This window comes from Nomascus leucogenys, chromosome 2 (genome assembly GCF_006542625.1).
Source record: "Nomascus leucogenys isolate Asia chromosome 2, Asia_NLE_v1, whole genome shotgun sequence".
NCBI lineage: Eukaryota > Metazoa > Chordata > Mammalia > Primates > Hylobatidae > Nomascus > Nomascus leucogenys.
In genome coordinates, this window is record NC_044382.1 from 70,576,669 (window position 1) to 70,595,714 (window position 19,046).

Consider the following 19,046-nt stretch of genomic DNA (forward strand, 5'->3'; position numbering starts at 1 on the left):
TGAATGAAGGCTCAGGAGCTGGAGCAGGCAAGGCATGCTCAGTGTACCTCTTTGATGATAGCGGGTGGTCTTGATGGCTTTCTGGAGATCTATGGAGTCATTCCAGGCTCCTTCTACTTAATTGCTCTGGGAGTCTGGGCCCTCGCCCTCTCTATGTCTCAGATGTCTGATCTGTAAGATGGGGGTTAATGGTGGTAGTGGTCACCACATAGGATGGAGGTGAGGGTTTAACAAAATGGAGCTTATGAAGGGCTTGGCACGGTGTCTGGCCACAGAAGGGGCTCTGCAGAGGCTACCAGTCTGAAGTTCAAGTGGTTCACTATGACCATGCCCCAGACCCAGAAAAATGCAGGCGACACAAGGACACCCCAACCACTCAAATATAAACAGGTAATGCCCTGAAGTCAGGGAGGATGACAGAGGCAGTCAGGGAAGGCTTCCTAGAGGCTGTGTCTTGAAGGATGGGCTTGTGTTAGCCAGGATAGAGTAGGTTTGGCATGCCACAGTGGCAGTACAAGCCTCCAAAAGTGTTGTCCATCTCTCTCCCTGCAAAGGAGAAAGAGCATCTGCTTCCCTCTAAGCCGTCAAATGGGGATGCAGCTCTGCACCCCACCCACCCCTTTCCCTGGAGGTGGCAAAGGGAATGACTGAACACTTCTCACAGGCTGCTAAGCACGTCCAGACCTTAGCTGTAACTTCTGCAGCTAAAATGTGTGGATGGGAAAAATGCTATCCAAACATGCCTAATCCCAATCAAAGGATTATTTTCTTACAGAAAAGCTTCACCTATACTTAATAGTTTTAAATTGTTCCGGGTACCAATTAGACTTTTAATTTTGCTGTTCCCTCTGGCGGCTGGAGGATGTGTGTGGTTTGCGTTTAATCAGAGTTGAATTCTTTTTTTTTTTTTTGGTGTTTCTTGGGGAGGGAAGGAGATGAGGAGCCTGTTCAGGGTTTCCTTCAGGTCCTCCCAAGACTTGTGTAGGGGGTAGACGTGCTGGGCAGCTCTGAGTTCGGGGTTCTCTGTCTGGGCAGCAGGGGATGCCTCCAGAGTGGGGAGCCCAAGTCCCCTCCCACCCGCCTGAGGTTTTGCCACTGCAGCCCTGCCTGGAGAATCCAATGCCGCATTAAATATATGGATTATCCAAAAATTTCTGCAGCAATAGGGTGAGTTATTATTGATTCACAGAGCACGACAAAACATCACTGCATGAATTAGCAAACAGCTGTTTCTAATTTGAGTTTAGAACGGTACACAGAGGAACTTGTTTCTCTGTTCACTCCTTTCATTTATAATGAATTTTAATCACCGCTACAGGTGAGAAAAATGTAGAAACAAGCTTGTATCTTGTGGAAGAAACAAAGGAGAGACAGATGCTAACAGATTTCCAGTCTGTGATAAAAGGGATGTTTTGGTACACTTTACATGTAATTAGAGCGCAGCTGTTTCCAGTCCCAGGTCCACGAACACGGCCGAATGTGGGCTCTGCCGATCTCCAAAGGGAGTCAAGAAAAACAGTGATTCAACCCCGAAAGCATTTTGCTTTCTCTCGAGTGGAGCAGAGTGCCCTTTGCGCAGGCCCTTGGCGGTGTTGCTTCGTGAAGCTCACAGAGATGACTTCACAAGGCGCCAACTCCTTGTGAAGAGGCGGGCAGGCGATGTCAGGGTGCGCAGGAGGCCCACGCCAGGAGGCTGGCAGGAGAACCTTCCGGAGCTCCTGAGTTCCTTGTGCTCTGGGGGAGTCCCTTGTAGGGGCAGACTTGGGGGGCTCTTCCTTGCTGGCAGGAGTTGATCACTAGGCTCCTCTTTAGCAAGTTTGATCACAGCCAGCTCTCGGGTGAGTTGATGAGCATTGGCTTTTTTTTTTTTTTCCCTTTCCTAGTCTGTTTAATTTCTGCAATAAAACTCGAGCTCAATTGCATTTTCAATATCAGTGCTAAGTAAATTTGTCTAAGGGATGGAGCTGCCTGGCAGGCTGTGTGTTCTGCGAGGTCAGAGGCTTCAAGGGGAAAGGTGGACGCGCCCTTGCCCTGCATGTACAACAGCCATGTGGGGGCGGGGGAGGGGGTGTTCTGGGAGTCTGAGCCTCATCCCCCACCCCCTCCACCATGAGCTGAGGGACCCATGTCCAAGCCATGGATGGCTCCCGGTGCCTTGTATAATGAGAGCATTGGGCTCCACCCTATAATGAGGGGTCTTGAAGCTCCTTTCAGGGCTGATGTTCTGGGACTGTAAATGGCAGGGGCCCTCCGAGAATTTTGGCAGGTTGAGTTTGCTTTGTTTGAAAACCATCTTGTGCACGGGTAACTATAGGTTTAGTTTAGACCCTCTTGTTTATCAGTCGGGGCTCAGGGAGATGACACTGTGTCTTGTGTCCCCTCAAACCATCCCAGCCATTGCCAGCCTCTCCTTGTCCATTGACCACCTTATGGTGATCTGGGAGCCAGTAGCTAGTGACTATTTTGGGCATTATAGAACATTTGTCATATATAACGCCTTACAGATATTCACTGATTTCATCTTTAAAACAACTCTATAGTTGGGTCTATATATAGTCATCCCCATTTTACAGATGTGAAAACTGAGACAGGTTTATCCATCTGTAAAACTGAGCAAGGGTCATTCACTTGGCTAAGGTCACACACATAGTAAGTGGGGGCAGCTGGGAGTCTAAGCCCTGCTGCTGGCTCTCAGCCACCAGGAAAACACAGATGTCTCCAGGGCCTGGGACACCCCCTAATGGGGAGGGAAGTCCTGGGGTGCTGGGCATGCAGGGAGGTGGGGGTCCCTACTCCAAGAAGCCCCAGCTGAGCTCCATCTTCCACATGCCAGATGCAGAGGCTGTGCTCCCAGGCCTTCTTCTCCTTCAAGAAAAACTAGAAGTGGGCCAGGCGTGGTGGCTCATGACTGTAATCCCAGTGCTTTGGGAGGCTGAGGCAGGAGGATCACTTGAGGCCAGGAGTTTGAGACCAGCCTGTGCGACATAGAGAGATCCTGTCTCTACAAAAAAAAAAGTAAAATTAGCCAGGCATAGTGGCACGCACCTGTGGTCCCAGCTACTTGGGAGGCTGAAGCAGGAGGATTGCTTGAGCCCAGGAGGTTGAGTCTGCAGTGAGCCATGATTGCATCACTGCACTACAGCCTAGGTGACAGAGGGAGACTCTGTCTCTAAGAAAAAAGAAAAAAAAAGCCAAAAGTGACTGTGACTTAAGGAACAAAAAAAAGTTGGGAATTCTTGATTTGTAAATGTTGGCATTTTCACAAAATCACTAATACTGATAACTGGGTGGCCCCCAGACTGTCCAGTGGGAGGACAGCCATGACGACCTGTGACCCATTGCTCAGGGCATCATTTCTCCCAGTCCAGCTGGCTAAGAGCCCTGGGTTGGAAGTTCAGGCCCAGCTCTTCCAGTCACTTTGTGATGTCAGGATGTTACCTAACCTCTCTGTTCTTTTTCCTCATTACTGAGGCGACCACACAACTTACTGTGTAAGCTCAGCTGTTCATGAGGGTGAAAGGGATTCACTAACTGGATGGGATGCTGGGTTCCATCTCAGGATGCCTGGGTGTGTGGCACCCCACTTACTTGTAATATGGGGATAATAACAATAACGAAACCACCATGACCACCACCACTGCACAGAATTGCTCCACATGTCAAATGGATAATGGGTGTGAGGTGCTGTGCAAAATGTTAAATGCCCTGTAGATGATGGGATTTACGATGAATGATAATAGTGTCAGTTACATTAGGAACCCCTTTATTTTGTTTAGCCAACGTTCATCCAGTGTTTAGCAGTATGTAAACATTAACCACTTTGTAAGGTGGTTACTTTTAGTTTCCCCAGGACATGGGCACTCAGAGAGGGGCAGTAACTTTCCCATGGTCTCACAGCTAATGATGGCTGAGCAAGCCAGTGCACGCTCTTACTCATGGCTCTGCTGTCCCTCAGGGCTGACGTCTCCCTGCAATTGACTGAGTTTCTACGAGCTTAGCAGCTTAAGCTAAGTTTTGAGTCCCTGGAAGTTTTGTTAAGGGCCTTGGTGGCAGCTGTTCACTGTCACATGGCATTTCAGCAGCCCCCAGAGCTAACTGGAGAAGGGCAGGCCTGGCCAGTCTCTGTCTTTGAGATGTCCAGTGACCTCTGAGTCTTTTTTCTCCCAAACCGAAAGAATGATCCCTACTTTTCCTTGCGTATACCTTGGGGATGATGAGATCACATTTGTAAGAAACTCTCAGCTCCCTGGAGGAGGAATTAGTGAATAGGAGCTGCTATTATTTTTGCTAGTAGCATAATTCTAACTCAAGATTTCAGGCAGAGCCATGTCAGCTTCTGGTCACCTTTGTGGAGCTCCTTGGCCTACCTCTGAGGAAAGAACCTCCAATAGCCTCATCCCTTTCCTTTCCCAAGGTGGACTTTTGATGTCCCTGGGGTCAAACTTAATCCTTTACACTTCTCCTGTCAGATATCTAGGTGCAGTACTGATGTTACCATTAAAGGGATTCTCTCTCTCTCTGTGTGTGTGTGTGTGTGTGTACTTCAAAGCAGTAAAGGGTTGCTTTAGCGTTTAATGATTAAACAGTAATTAATTGACATGGAGATTGGGCAGATAAGAGCATAGAAACCTAAGAATGCTGGGTACCTCTACACCCTTTGGAAAACTGGGTATTTAGAGCAGGCGTCCTAAATATGTGTTGAATTAAAAAACCACCCGAACTAGGAGATAGTAGAGAGCTGGGATACCTACCACCTGAGACTTATTCTGTACCCAGGGCAGGCACAGACATCATTAATTGATAACAGACTGTAAGAGCTACAAAGCCTTAGAGACCTGTTCTCTCTATCAAGAGTTGGGGAAATGAAAGCACAAAGAGGGTTGCCCATGGTTACACAGTTCTGGAATCTGAACCTGGTCCAGTAGTGATCTCATCCACTATGGCTCATGGCTCCACCCTCTGGGCTTGAGGTTCTGCCCCTTTAGTCATCCCTTTTTTCCCCATGAAAGGTAGCATGTACTTTCATCTAAGTAGTTTTATTAACCTGTTTCCTGCTTGTGAAGTTTTGGGTGTCCAACAGACTTCTTTCATCTTGTACTCTCTCTGTCCTTTTTGGTTCAAGCTGGCAGTGTTTCTGCCAGTATAAACTTTTCAAGAACCTTGTGAGTCTCCTGTGTATGTCATGGGTATTTTCTCCATTATTCAAGATGGTCCTCCACAGATATTTCCCGGATAATCCCTTCTCTACTTTTGTCTTTTGCTGAGATTGCTCCAGAGCAATGCCCCCAAATTTCCTAGATGCTCTCTAATTTGATCTAGGAGATCTGTGAGTCACACCCTTAATCTCATCAAAGAGCCTTTGTTGTGACTCAATACTCAATACTCTGGCATTTTGATTTTTCTGAGATATTAGCAATACTCGCAGTCCTACCTTCAGCTTTTTCTCCAGAGCATGCTTTCTTGTTAAGTAAATCTCTTAGAGTTTGTTTTTTTTTTTTTTTTTGAGATGGAGTCTTGCTCTGTCACCCAGGCTGGAGTGCAGTGGCATGATCTCGGCTCACCACAACTTCCACCTTCCGGGTTCAAGCGATTCTCCTGCCTCAGCCTCCCGAGTAGCTGGGAGTAGCTGGAATTACAGGCATGTGCCACCATGCCCAGCTAATTTTTGTATTTTTAGTAGAGATGGGGTTTCTCCGTGTTGGTCAGGCTGGTCTTGAACTCCCGACTTCAGGTGATCTGCCCGCCTCAGCCTCCCAAAGTGCTGAGATTACAGGCATGAGCACTGCACCTGGCCTGTTTAACAGTTCTTTTCTTAGTCTTTTTTCTTTTTAGCAGCAAGAAGAAACCATCCCATACCTTTCACATTTTGCTTGGAAATCTACTTAGCTAAGTATCCAAGTTTATCCATGAAAGTTCTGCTTCCCACATAACTGTGAGTCATAATTTCACTTAGCTTTCTTTCACCAAATATCAAGGATCCCCCTTCCTTCAGTTTCCAATAACATATTTTTGATTTCCTGATAAGCTTTCACTGTCAGTGCCTTTATTAATATCCATATTTCTCTTAATAGTCTGTTCATGATGATTTAGATATTTCCTAAAGTGATTTAGGTTTTCTCTAATGTGTTCCTTACTTTCTTCTGAGTCTTTATTAACAGAGTCATTAATATCCACATTTCCATTAATCTGTTCAAGGTTACCTAGGCTTTTAAATAAATCATACTTCTCAAAATTCTTCTACCCTCTGATTGCTGCCCAATTCCAGAGCCACTTCCATGATTTTAGGTATTTGTTCTCGTAGCACCCCACTCCTGGTACCAAAATCTGTATTAGTTTGCTATTACCACTGTAACAAATTACCATAAACACAGTGGCTTAAAATGACAAACAAAAAATAGTATCTTACAGTTCTGTGGGTCAGAAGTCTGACCCAGATGTCACTGGGTTAAAATTAAGGTGTTGGCAGGGCTGCATTCCTTTCTGGATGCTCTTAGGGAAAAATCCATTTCCTTGCCTTTCCAGTTCTTAGAGGCTGCTCACATTTCTGGCATATGGCCTCCTTCCATCTTCAATACTGGTAATTGCTGGTTGGGTCCTTCTCATATTGCATCACTTCAACCTCCTCTTCTGCCTCCCTCCTGCACATTTAAGGACCCTTGTGATTACAACGGACCCATGTGGATAATCCAGGATAATCTCTTTATTTTAAGGTCAGCCAGTTGTCAACCTTAATTCCATTTTACCATGTAACGTATTCGTATGTTCTGGGAGTTAAGACTTGGACATCTTTGGGGTAATTATTATTCTGCCTACCACAATCTCCAAGTTTGCTTCTGCACAGGCTATTTAAGCAGCAGACTTCTTTACCCGCCATCCAGTGAGGAAAGAGGCCAGCAACATTCATTAGTGCTTGGCATCAGACCCAGCCTAGCCTGGTCATCCACCACTGACTTTGCCTCAATGGCAGGGGGGGTTGTAAAGCTTAAGACTTGTACCTGGTTCAAGTCACGGAGCCTGGTACTGTGCTTGTGCATGGTGGACCTCAAGAAAGAGGGAGCACGTCCAGCAGGGATATAGGCCCTAGACTGGCTCCAGGGCCTGGTGAAGCAGTGTAGCCTGGTGGTTAGTAAGTGGGTGGGGGCATCTGCCACTTGCAATCTCTGTGTGCTCAGAAGTTACTTTCCTTCTTGGAGTGTCACTTTGCACAGTTATAAAAAGGGGTTGTTAATAGTACCTACCTCATAGGGAATGTGTGAGAATCAATTGAGAAAAAGCTGGCAAAGGACCTGACATATAGAAAATGTGTCATACAGCTGGGCGTGGTGGCTCACGCCTGTAATCCCAGCACTTTGGGAGGCCAAGGCGGGTGGATCACAAGGTCAGGAGTTCAAGACCAGCCTGACCAAGATGGTGAAACCCCGTCTCTACTAAAAATACAAATATTAGCTGGGTGTGGTGGTGGGTGCCTATAATCCCAGCTACTCAGGAGTCCTACCGAGGCACAGAATTGCTTGAACCCAGGAGGCAGAGGTTGCAGGAAGCCAAGTTCGTGCCACTGCACTCCAGCCTGGGTGACAGAGTGAGACTTCTTCTCAAAAAAAAAAAAAAAAAAAAAAAAGGAAAAGAAAAGAAAATGTGCCATAAACAGTAACCACTGGATCTGCCTGTGACTTGTCATGTTGCCTTAGTTTCTCCATCAGTGAAATAAGATGAGGGAGGAGCTATGCACCCTCTCTTGCCCTCAATACACTGATGCTAGTTGTACAGGCAGGGATGTAATTGAGTTGAGGAGTATTCTGGGATGGATGGCTAGTTCTGGCATCAGGTGTGTGCAGGTACCCCTGGTTTCCCAAGAAGTGATCAGGAATATGCCCAGATGCCCCTTGAGCTCAATTTGGATCATTTCACGTCTTGAAGGCCACCTGCTTAGGCTCTGGCTACCTCTATGGGAACCACAATCTGCAGTGTGCCCTGAAGCATATTCAGGTCTTGCAGCTTTTGTTACCCCAGGCTCTAGGAAACACTGACTGGCTCTCCTCGGTTGTCCGGGCTGCTTTGTGTCCACTTTGGGCAACCCTCACCATCGGCTGATGTCACAGCTGACCTTTCTGGCTGGAGATCCCTCTCCAGACTCCAACACAGTTCTACAATATATTAGTTCATTCTCATGCTGCTGTGAATAAATACCCAAGACTGGGTAATTTATGAAGGAAAGAGGTTTAATTGACTCACAGTTGTGCATGGCTGGGAAGGCCTCAGGAAACTAACACTCATGGTGGAAGGGGAAACAAACACGTCCTTCTTCACGTGGTGGCAGGAAGGAGAAGAATGAGAGTTGAGCAAAGGGGGAAGCCCCTTAATACAACCATCAGATCTCATGAGAACTTACTCACTATCGCTAGAATAGCATGGGGGAAACCACCCCCATGATTCAGTTACCTCCCACCAGGTCCCTCCCACCACATATGGGGATTATGGGAACTACAATTCAAGATGAGATTTGGGTGAGGACACAGCCAAACCATATCATACAGTATCTGTCAGGGCCTCTTGTCTCTCTGTGACCAACAGGATTTTGGGAACACCAAAGCCTCATCTCTCAAAGAGAATGGACAGCTCCTTTTTTGGAAGAGGAAACCTGAAAAGCATCTAGCATTGGGAGTCAGGAGACTCCTCTTTCCAGTTTGCTCAGTGCCCTTTGACTATTCCATTCCTACATGTCTCTGCTCATGGCAGACATTATCAATTGATTGCAGCACTCATTTCTTTGGACCTAAGATAAGGCCTTGGAATCCTTCTGAACACAGGATTCTAGGCAACCACTACCAATTAGCTAGGCTTGTAAGTTTTCTTCTCTTTTCTGGGCCTCAGCTTTTCCATCTGTATTATGTGGGATTGGGTAGTTGGTTCCTGAGTCTAGGGTCCCATTCCTCTGAGCTTAGGAAAGGGCCACAGTGATTCCTATTCCTGGAGCTCTGGATGGGGGCAGCAGAGAAGCTCTGCTTGGTGTATTACAAAGCTTTGTCCTGTCGGGAACTAGTCTTCTTGGCAATTTTCATTTTTCTGAAGAAACAGTTGAGTGGCAAGGAGTCTTTTGAGGGACTTTGTGAAGCACTGTAAGGCCTTTTTGTGTCTATCATGAAGACGGTCTTGATGGTTGGAGTATTGTACAAGGTGATCTTTATATTCATCTGGCAGGGGCTATAGAGAGCATGAATTCCAGCTTCCCATGAGCCAGCAGAGGCAGTGGAGGCCCAGCCTCCTGATGGACTCTCTGCCCGTTGCCCCAGCATGACTCCCACTGGTGCCTTTCTTGCTCTACTTGGCCTCTCCTTTGCATGGTCTGGAATGTCCATGGGGCAGGACCAAAGTAGGATGCACCCAGGCGACCCTGCAGCATTCAGCACAGTCCTGGGCACAAGAGGCCCTGCGTACTGGGATGGAAACTTCATTCCAATGGCTGGATGAGCTCTTCTTCCCTCTGTAGGCTCATGGTTTTTTTTTGTTGTTGTTGTTTTGTTTTGTTTTTTTGAGTCAGAGTTTTACTCTTGTCACCCAGGCTAGAGTGGCATGATCATAGCTCACTGCGGCCTCAAACTCATGGGCTCAGGTGATCCTCCTGCCTTGGCCTCCCAAGTAGCTAGGGTTGCAAATACACACCACCACGCCTGTGTAATTAAATTTTGTCCTTTTTTTTCTTAGAGGCAGGATCTTGCTATATTGCTCAGGCTGGTCTCAAACTCCTGACCTCAAACGATCCTCCCACCTCAGCCACCCAATGTTCAGGGATTACAGGCATAAGCCACCATGCCTGGCTGGATGGTCATTTTTATTCACACAGATGTCCTAGTAACCTGGAACTTCCTGGGCTCAGCTGTCTTCCCCCAAAACTCAATGCAGAGAGTCCCCCTAGTGTTCTTTTTAGGGCCTCTTGCATAGCTTTGATGGCAGGAGTTCACTTCCTCCTCCATGTGTGCCCCCGCTGCGGGAAGGTTCCCCTTCCGGCCCACTCCTGTGAGTCTGTGGGCCAGTCACTCTCCTGCCTTGGCCCGAGCACCTTCTCCAGCAACTCTGACCTTGATTCTCTGTGACAGAGGAGCCGTGAGCTGTGGCTCCCAGCCATTCTGGGCGGCCACTTGCACTGCTCTGCCTAGATGAGGTGTGTCCAAGGCAGTTTTACACACTGTAGCATCAGCCTGCTGAATTCATGTCCTGCTCCATGCTGGTCACCAAGTGTGACCACATGAGCTTGGGAATTCCCTGGCTCTTTCTGCTGCTGATGTGTTCTGAAGCCCAGTTTAATGTACTTTTTTCTACTTAATTGAATTTTTATCAAAAATTCTCTCCTCTTTTATGCTTGTTTTCTTCCTGCAGCAGACAGCAAAAGCCTCATATAACCCATTTCCTATTTGGCCTTTTTGCAGGATTAGTCATTTTTAAATGACTTTAATCTCCATTTTGCAAGTGTGTGTGTGTGGTGTGTGTTTTAAACTCATTTTTGTTATAGTTCTTTGATTGCATTTACTCTGGGAGGCGGGGGAAGCATGGGTCTGTCATTAGTCATTGTACCTCCCACTTGATTTTCTCATGCTTCGCCTCCCAAAGCAGTGGGTGAGGGGGTAGTGAAGCCTTGTGGGTGAAAACACTGACTGAACAGGACTAAGGGGGGTTTGCATCCTGACTCCGCTGCCTGCTGACTGTGTGGCACTGGGCAAGTCACTCAGCCTCTCTGTGCCCTGGTTTTCTCGTCTGTAAATGGAAATTATAGCAGTCCCTAACTCATTAGCCTATTGAGAGGATTGAATGAGTGGAGTACACATAAACTCTTAGAAGAATGCCTGGCACACAGCAAAATCGATGCAAGTATTTGCTTGAAAATAAAAATGTAGCGACTGAACAGGACTTCCCTTGAACCCACCTTCTTCCTGAGTTCTGGAATGTTCATGTTGGAGGGGGCTTTGGGATTGCCTTGGCCACAGTTGCAGGTGTGTGTGTGGTGTCCAGCATCCAGCATGAGGAAAGTGTCATTGCTGTAAGAGAAGATAACCTTGGGCCAGGTGCAGTGGTTCACGCCTGTAATCCCAGCACTTTGGGAGGCTGAGGCGGGTGGATTACTTGAGGTCAGGAGTTCAAGACCAGCCTGGCCAACATGGTGAAACCCTGTCTCTACTAAAAATACAAAAATTAGCCGGGCATGGTGACATGTGCCTGTAATCCCAGCTACTGGAGAGGATGAGGAAGGAGAATTGCTTGAACCCGGGAGGCGGAGGTTGCAGTGAGCCGAGATCACGCCACTGCACTCCAGCCTGGGCCACAGGGCGAGACTTCTTCCCCACCGCCCCCGCCAAAAAAAAAAAAAAAAAAGAAAAGAGAACCGCTTTCTCTGCTGACGCCCCTGTAGATACATCCTGAGCTTTGGCCCTAGCTTATCTCTCTAGCCTGTTTCTAGAGCACTGAGCTAAGTGCCCCCAAAGCAAAATGCATTTGGAGGGGGTGGGATGGCAACAGGCGAGGTTGAGTGTTCTTTGAATAAAAGACTTTAAACAGGGCAATCTGAGTTTGGGACTTTATATGTCAACATGCCCATTTTCCCTGATTGGGCCTTTTCAGTTTAAGGAGCCTTATTTTCATTTCAATTCAGATGATTATAATCTCAGCAGTGGCTCAGCTTGTTGCTCCCAGAATAATATGCTTTGCTTTAGTTTCAAAACTTGTTTGCAGAAAAATAAAGCCAAGCAGCCAGCCTGCAATGAACCTTGGGTACTCTGGCGCCGGGCAGGTTAAGATTCTCCTTTTCAAAGCCTACTGGGTGAATGACTGATGTGGGGCCTCAGGACCAGCTTCTGTACTACTACAAGATGAAGTTTGGCCAGACACTAACCGAGGCATCTGGCTTGGTATTAGGGGCCAGTTCCTCACCTCCCTGAACCCCACTTCCTCATCTCAGAAATGGGAATGTTACTGCAGACAGCCAGATAGGGTTTTGTGAGGATGAATAGAAATTAATTGCGATAATAGACGTACTTAGCACAGTGCTGGCATGTGGGACGTTCTCAATAAATGGAGCTGTTAATATTGTTAGCACTTGTGGTACTAATTAGTACTAATTCTTATTATTGGTAAAATAGTGCTTTTGTTTAACAACTTTATTGAAGTAGAATTTGCATACCATAAAATTCACTTGTTTGAAGTGAGCAACTCAGCCAGTCTTTGGTAAGTTTACAGAGCTGTGCAGTCTTCACCCACAGTCTAGTTTTAGACCATTTCCATCATGTCAGAAGGATCCCTGTCGCCTGTGCAGCCAGTCCCTGCTCCCACCTCCAGCCTCAGACAGCTGCTAACCTGCCTCTGTCTCAGATGCGCCTTATTCTGGACATTTCATGTCAGTGGCATAATAGTGCTTTCTTCCATTAATTTTTCTCATCCACTCCTCCCAGTGATTCCCTTTTTTCAGATGCATAAAGTGAGTGGTTAAGAGGAATGTTCAGGGCATGGATTAATTCATAGAAGAGCCAGGAGGGCTCTGGCTCCGAGTGAGTGTCCTCTGGTCCTCAGGTGGTGCGAAAGGTTTAGGAGCAAATGAACCCTGGCAGAAATATCTGTTCAGGCTTGTCCTAGGGACAAGAGTGATAGTGGTTTCACCTGTTCAGTTGTTGAGACTTCTCCACACGTCAGTTGCTGGGTGGGCTGCAGCGAGCTCTTGTGTCTCTCTGAACCCTGATGAGCCCCTCCCAGAAATGCAAATCATGGGCCAGCCCCAGCCCTCCTCATGAGGCAGGCTCCAAGGAGATCAAGTCCTGAGGACCCTGGAGACTTTACACGTGGGCCCTCTCCCCTTCTTACCCACGCAGAAGTGGTCTTATTTGACTGTTTGCCCCCCAGAAGCTGGTCCAGGCCTACGTCACAATCAAGGGGCCTGAATGTGGACAGTCCTGCCATCAGTCTCTGGCACTGTCATTTCCCAGAGCAAGTCTCTGAGGCCGTGCCTCAGTTTCCTCGTCTGTCCAGTGGGAGTGGCCCTGGCCACTCATTTGCAGTTGCGAGAAAGCACTTAGCACTGAGTGCTGGGCACACAGGAAGGGCTCAGTGGCAGCTTGAGTGAGTCTGAGTGAAGACATCAAAATAATAAGAAGCCAGTCCAGCCTGGCCTGGAGCGGGGGCCGAGTAGGTCCCCTGGCCCCAGCCATCTCCTCCCTGGGGTCCCTTTTGTCTGTCCCCACAGAGCCCAGCTGGCAAGAGCTGGGAATTGGCAGGCAGGGGCTGGGGCGCCTCCCACTACATCTCATCTGGGGAGCTGGCCACGACTGCTGCATCCTTCCCGTCTGCAGAGCCTGTCATGTGAGGCCCCCAGGGGAGAAGGTGCTGGTGCTCTGGGAGGGCGTTCCGGGAGGCCCCTTGAGCTGGGCTGGGGAGCCGGGCTTCAGAGGTGGGTTGGCTGCCGGGAGCCTTGCAGCCGGGAGCTTTGGAGAACTGCGAGCTTCGGAGAGCCGCATGCATCCCGGTTGAGCTGTGCCAATGGTGCCAGGGGGGTCAGGTGGATCTGCACAAGGTCAGCGCTGCGGGGGCCAGGGGTGGGGGCGGGGCCTAGGACCAGGCTCAGCCCCAGCTGTGAGGGACCTCTCAAGACCCCCCAGTCAGCCCTTGTTGTCTCTTTAAGTCTTAGGATTGACCTGGGACAGCAGAGGCAGCTTGTGTGGAGAGCCTTGTAGGGAAACCAGAGGTCTGTGATGTGTGTGTGTGTGTGTGTGTGTGTGTGTGTGTGTCTGCAGGTGAATGTGTGTACATGAGCATGTGCATGTATATTTAAGTTTGTGAGTGATAGTGTGAGTATGTAGGAGTGATGGTGTGAATGTGTGTGATGGTGGGTGTTGTGTGTGTATGTAGGTGGGTGTGTGTGTATGCGCATGTGTGTGCCAGTGTTCACCCGTGCTGGGAGCGTGGTGCATCTGCCCCATCCCTTCCTGAAGGTCTGGGCTGCCTCTGGGCCAAGGTTACGTCTGGGTTACGTCTGTGAGGCTCTTCTGAAGACTCAGCCAGGCTGGCTGGCGGCTGGAGAGGCGGGGGCAGTGGTTTATTTCCTCGGGGTTACAAGAGCAAGGTCAGCACAGCCGAATCTGAGCTTTTGTTTGTCTCTCCCCTGCCCGCAGCAGCCTGCGGTCTGTTTCATTCATTATTAAGTTTTAAATCCAGCCGAAGAGAAACTTGAGCCTTGGAACTCACTCCCTGCCCGGGCTGGCTCTGCTCGGCCCCCGCCGGGGAATGTCTCTGGCTTTATTCACTGTGTCCTGTGTGCCTTTGTTTTCCCAGAAACGGCCTACCCTTAGGTTTGTTTAGTTTTCCTCTGAGGCTGGACGGGCCAGCAAACGAGGGGGTTGTGGGGGCTGTCCCCAGGGAGGGTGGGACACGCTGGAGTCTGTACAAGGATTGCCTCTTCCTTGCCTTTGCAGTGGAGTTAAGGGTCCGCCTGGGTCTGAGCTTTGTGGCCGTCCATGTCCTCATTTGTCCTCCAATCACTGTCACCATCTCTCCATCTCTCTTGATCCTGGGTGGTGTTGGGGCAAATCCAGGGGTGCAGTGGAAACAAAGAAAACAAGGGTCTCAGGATGGCCTGGGCCAGGAAACCCACACATGCCTCTTCAGTGCCCTAGGCTCACTTCCCGCCTGAGCACTGGAGTCTTCTGTCTCGTGCCCTGTGATTTCACACCTCCTATGTCTTGTCTACTACCTGAAGCAGCAGCTTCCAGCTCCATCAGTCCACCCATCCCCAGAGAATGGTGCATGCTATGGCCAATCCGATAAGGGCATTTTTGTTGTTGTTGTTGTTGCAAAATTTTGCCTGTGTTCATAAGGACCAGTGGGATTTCCTTCCCTCCAGGATTAGGGATTTGAGGGGAGTTGACTCCCAGGTGTGGATCAAGTGACAGGACTTGTCCTCCTTTTGGCCTATGGGGCTGATGGTCTATGAGTTCGTTTCCAGTGACTTTGTCCAGGCTGCCCCTCGTTTCCCTATCAGGAAAGTGGCTGAGAGCCTCCCCTCTGATGGGGGGTACCATGTCCTGCCACGTCCAGGCAAGTGTTGTTAAGGGAAAAGGCGCTCCCCCTTCATTATCTGCCGCCCCTCTGGCGTGCCCTCTGCAGACAGGAAGGCCCCGGTGTCCACTTGCTTCCGGCCCCTGCCCCTCCCCACAGCCCCCCACAGCCGTTGGCCAGCTGCACAGCCTCAGCCCGCGCGCTGTCGAGAAGCTGGCTCTGTCCTTGTTTCTCGGCAGCCCTGGGAATTGCCTCTAATATCCTCTCTGCCTTCCCCTGCAGATGGTGATGACGACCCACAACTCTCCTGGGTGGCCTCATCTCCCTCCAGCAAGGATGTTGCGTCACCCACGCAGATGATCGGAGATGGTTGTGACCTCGGCCTCGGTGAGGAGGAAGGGGGCACGGGCCTGCCGTACCCTTGCCAGTTCTGCGACAAGTCCTTCATCCGCCTGAGCTACTTGAAGAGGCACGAGCAGATCCACAGCGACAAGCTGCCGTTCAAGTGCACCTACTGCAGCCGCCTCTTCAAGCACAAGAGGAGCCGCGACCGGCACATCAAGCTGCATACGGGCGACAAGAAATATCACTGCCACGAGTGCGAGGCGGCCTTCTCCCGCAGTGACCACCTCAAGATCCACCTGAAGACCCACAGCTCCAGCAAGCCCTTCAAGTGCACTGTGTGCAAGCGCGGCTTCTCCTCCACCAGCTCGCTGCAGAGCCACATGCAGGCCCACAAAAAGAACAAGGAGCATCTGGCCAAGTCGGAGAAGGAAGCCAAGAAGGACGACTTCATGTGCGACTACTGCGAGGACACCTTCAGCCAGACGGAGGAGCTGGAGAAGCACGTGCTCACCCGCCACCCGCAGCTGTCTGAGAAGGCGGACCTGCAGTGCATCCACTGCCCTGAGGTCTTCGTCGACGAGAACACGCTGCTCACCCATATCCACCAAGCCCACGCCAACCAGAAACACAAGTGCCCCATGTGCCCTGAGCAGTTCTCCTCAGTGGAAGGTGTCTACTGCCACCTGGATAGCCACCGGCAGCCCGACTCCAGCAACCACAGCGTCAGTCCCGACCCCGTACTGGGCAGTGTGGCCTCCATGAGCAGCGCCACACCCGACTCCAGCGCCTCTGTGGAGCGCGGCTCCACCCCGGACTCCACCTTGAAGCCGCTGCGGGGGCAGAAGAAGATGCGGGATGATGGGCAGGGCTGGACCAAGGTGGTCTATAGCTGCCCCTATTGTTCCAAGCGGGACTTTAACAGCCTGGCCGTTCTGGAGATCCACCTGAAGACCATCCACGCGGACAAGCCCCAGCAGAGCCACACATGTCAGATCTGCCTGGACTCCATGCCCACCCTCTACAACCTCAACGAGCACGTTCGCAAGCTGCACAAGAACCATGCCTACCCCGTGATGCAGTTTGGCAACATCTCCGCCTTCCACTGCAACTACTGCCCCGAGATGTTCGCCGACATCAATAGCCTGCAGGAGCATATCCGCGTCTCCCACTGCGGCCCCAACGCCAACCCCTCCGACGGTAATAACGCCTTCTTCTGCAACCAGTGCTCCATGGGTTTCCTTACTGAGTCCTCCCTCACCGAGCACATCCAGCAGGCCCACTGCAGTGTGAGCAGTGCCAAACTAGAGTCTCCAGTGGTGCAGCCCACGCAGTCCTTCATGGAGGTCTATTCCTGCCCCTACTGCACCAACTCCCCCATCTTTGGCTCCATCCTGAAGCTCACCAAGCATATCAAGGAGAACCACAAGAACATTCCACTGGCCCACAGCAAGAAGTCCAAGGCCGAGCAGAGCCCAGTCTCGTCCGATGTGGAGGTGTCTTCCCCGAAGCGGCAGCGGCTCTCAGCGAGCGCCAACTCCATCTCCAATGGGGAGTATCCTTGCAATCAATGTGACCTCAAGTTCTCCAACTTTGAGAGCTTCCAGACCCACCTGAAGCTGCACCTGGAGCTGCTCCTGCGGAAGCAGGCGTGTCCCCAGTGCAAAGAGGACTTTGACTCCCAGGAGTCCCTCCTGCAGCACCTGACGGTGCATTACATGACCACGTCGACCCACTATGTGTGCGAGAGCTGCGACAAGCAATTTTCCTCGGTGGATGACCTGCAGAAGCACCTGCTGGACATGCACACCTTTGTGCTGTACCACTGCACCCTGTGTCAGGAGGTCTTTGACTCCAAGGTGTCCATCCAGGTGCACTTGGCGGTGAAGCACAGCAATGAGAAGAAGATGTACCGCTGCACGGCCTGCAACTGGGACTTCCGCAAGGAGGCTGACCTGCAGGTGCACGTCAAACACAGCCACCTGGGCAACCCAGCCAAGGCTCACAAGTGCATCTTCTGTGGGGAGACCTTCAGCACTGAGGTGGAGCTGCAGTGCCACATCACCACACACAGCAAGAAGTATAACTGCAAGTTCTGCAGCAAGGCCTTCCACGCCATCATCCTGCTGGAGAAGCACCTGCGGGAGAAGCACTGTGTGTTTGATGCTGCGACCGAGAATGGCACGGCCAATGGGGTGCCCCCCACGGCCACCAAGAAAGCTGAGCCTGCTGACCTGCAGGGCATGCTGCTTAAGAACCCTGAGGCGCCTAACAGCCATGAGGCCAGCGAGGATGACGTAGATGCGTCGGAGCCCATGTACGGCTGTGACATCTGCGGGGCAGCCTACACCATGGAGGTGCTGCTGCAGAACCACCGGCTGCGGGACCACAACATCCGGCCGGGCGAGGATGACGGCTCACGCAAGAAGGCTGAGTTTATCAAGGGCAGCCACAAGTGCAACGTTTGCTCACGGACTTTCTTCTCGGAGAATGGGCTACGGGAGCACCTGCAGACACACCGGGGCCCTGCCAAGCACTACATGTGTCCCATCTGTGGTGAGCGCTTCCCTTCACTGCTGACGCTCACTGAACACAAGGTGACCCACAGCAAGAGCCTGGACACGGGCACCTGTCGCATCTGCAAGATGCCCCTGCAGAGCGAGGAGGAGTTTATTGAGCACTGCCAGATGCACCCTGACCTGCGCAACTCGCTCACAGGCTTCCGCTGTGTGGTCTGCATGCAGACAGTCACTTCCACGCTTGAGCTCAAGATCCACGGCACCTTCCACATGCAGAAGCTGGCAGGCAGCTCGGCGGCGTCCTCCCCCAACGGCCAGGGGCTGCAGAAGCTCTACAAGTGCGCCCTGTGCCTCAAGGAGTTCCGCAGCAAGCAGGACCTGGTGAAGCTTGACGTCAATGGGCTGCCCTACGGCCTCTGCGCCGGCTGCATGGCCCGCAGTGCCAACGGACAGGTGGGTGGCCTGGCCCCGCCCGAGCCCGCCGACCGGCCCTGTGCCGGCCTCCGCTGCCCCGAGTGCAGTGTCAAGTTCGAGAGTGCAGAAGACCTGGAGAGCCACATGCAGGTGGACCACCGTGACCTCACGCCGGAGACCAGTGGGCCCCGGAAAGGCACCCAGACGTCGCCAGTGCCCCGGGTAAGTGCAGCCCACCTCATCCTGCTCCCTGCTCCTCTCCTTGAGGCTCCTCTGGTCCCCACAGGAGCCACGTACCCTGAGTGCCATGTTTCCAAGAAGCGTCACTATCGCGCAGTGGCGAAACACAACTGCTGTGCTGTAGACTCCTTGAGTTTGAACCTCAGCATTGCCATTGCCTTTCCAGCCGTGTGATGGGCTCATGTTATTTATCTCTCTGGGCCTCATTTGTCAAGTGCTAATGTATAAAATGGGAATAATAATTGTCCCAACCTCAGAGAATTGTTGTGAGAGGCCGAGGACATCATGCAGGTAACGTGCCTGACACAGTGGCTGATGTACAATGAAGGCACCATGGGTGGTGGCTGGTGTCTTTGTTGTTGAGCTGGGGTACGACATACTCATTTGCTTATTGGGTCTCCTTAGGCAAGTCACTGACTTCTCTGGGCCTTAGATCCAGGATTCTTTTGACAGTTCATAGAGATCACACACACACAAGGCGCCAAGAGCCTGGCACTCATG

At 50.8% G+C, this 19,046-nt stretch overlaps 1 protein-coding gene across 4 annotated transcripts in view; it reads left to right on the forward strand.

The window, feature by feature from the left end:
- Positions 1–19,046, forward strand: part of ZNF423 (zinc finger protein 423) — a 369,635-nt gene that overhangs the window by 203,806 nt on the left and 146,783 nt on the right. For all 4 annotated transcript variants that reach the window (XM_030797375.1, XM_030797365.1, XM_030797370.1 and 1 more), the window contains one exon: positions 15,313–18,527. In XM_030797375.1, coding sequence (XP_030653235.1) covers positions 15,313–18,527 — 3,215 coding nt within the window. The remainder of the gene's footprint in view (positions 1–15,312; positions 18,528–19,046) is intronic.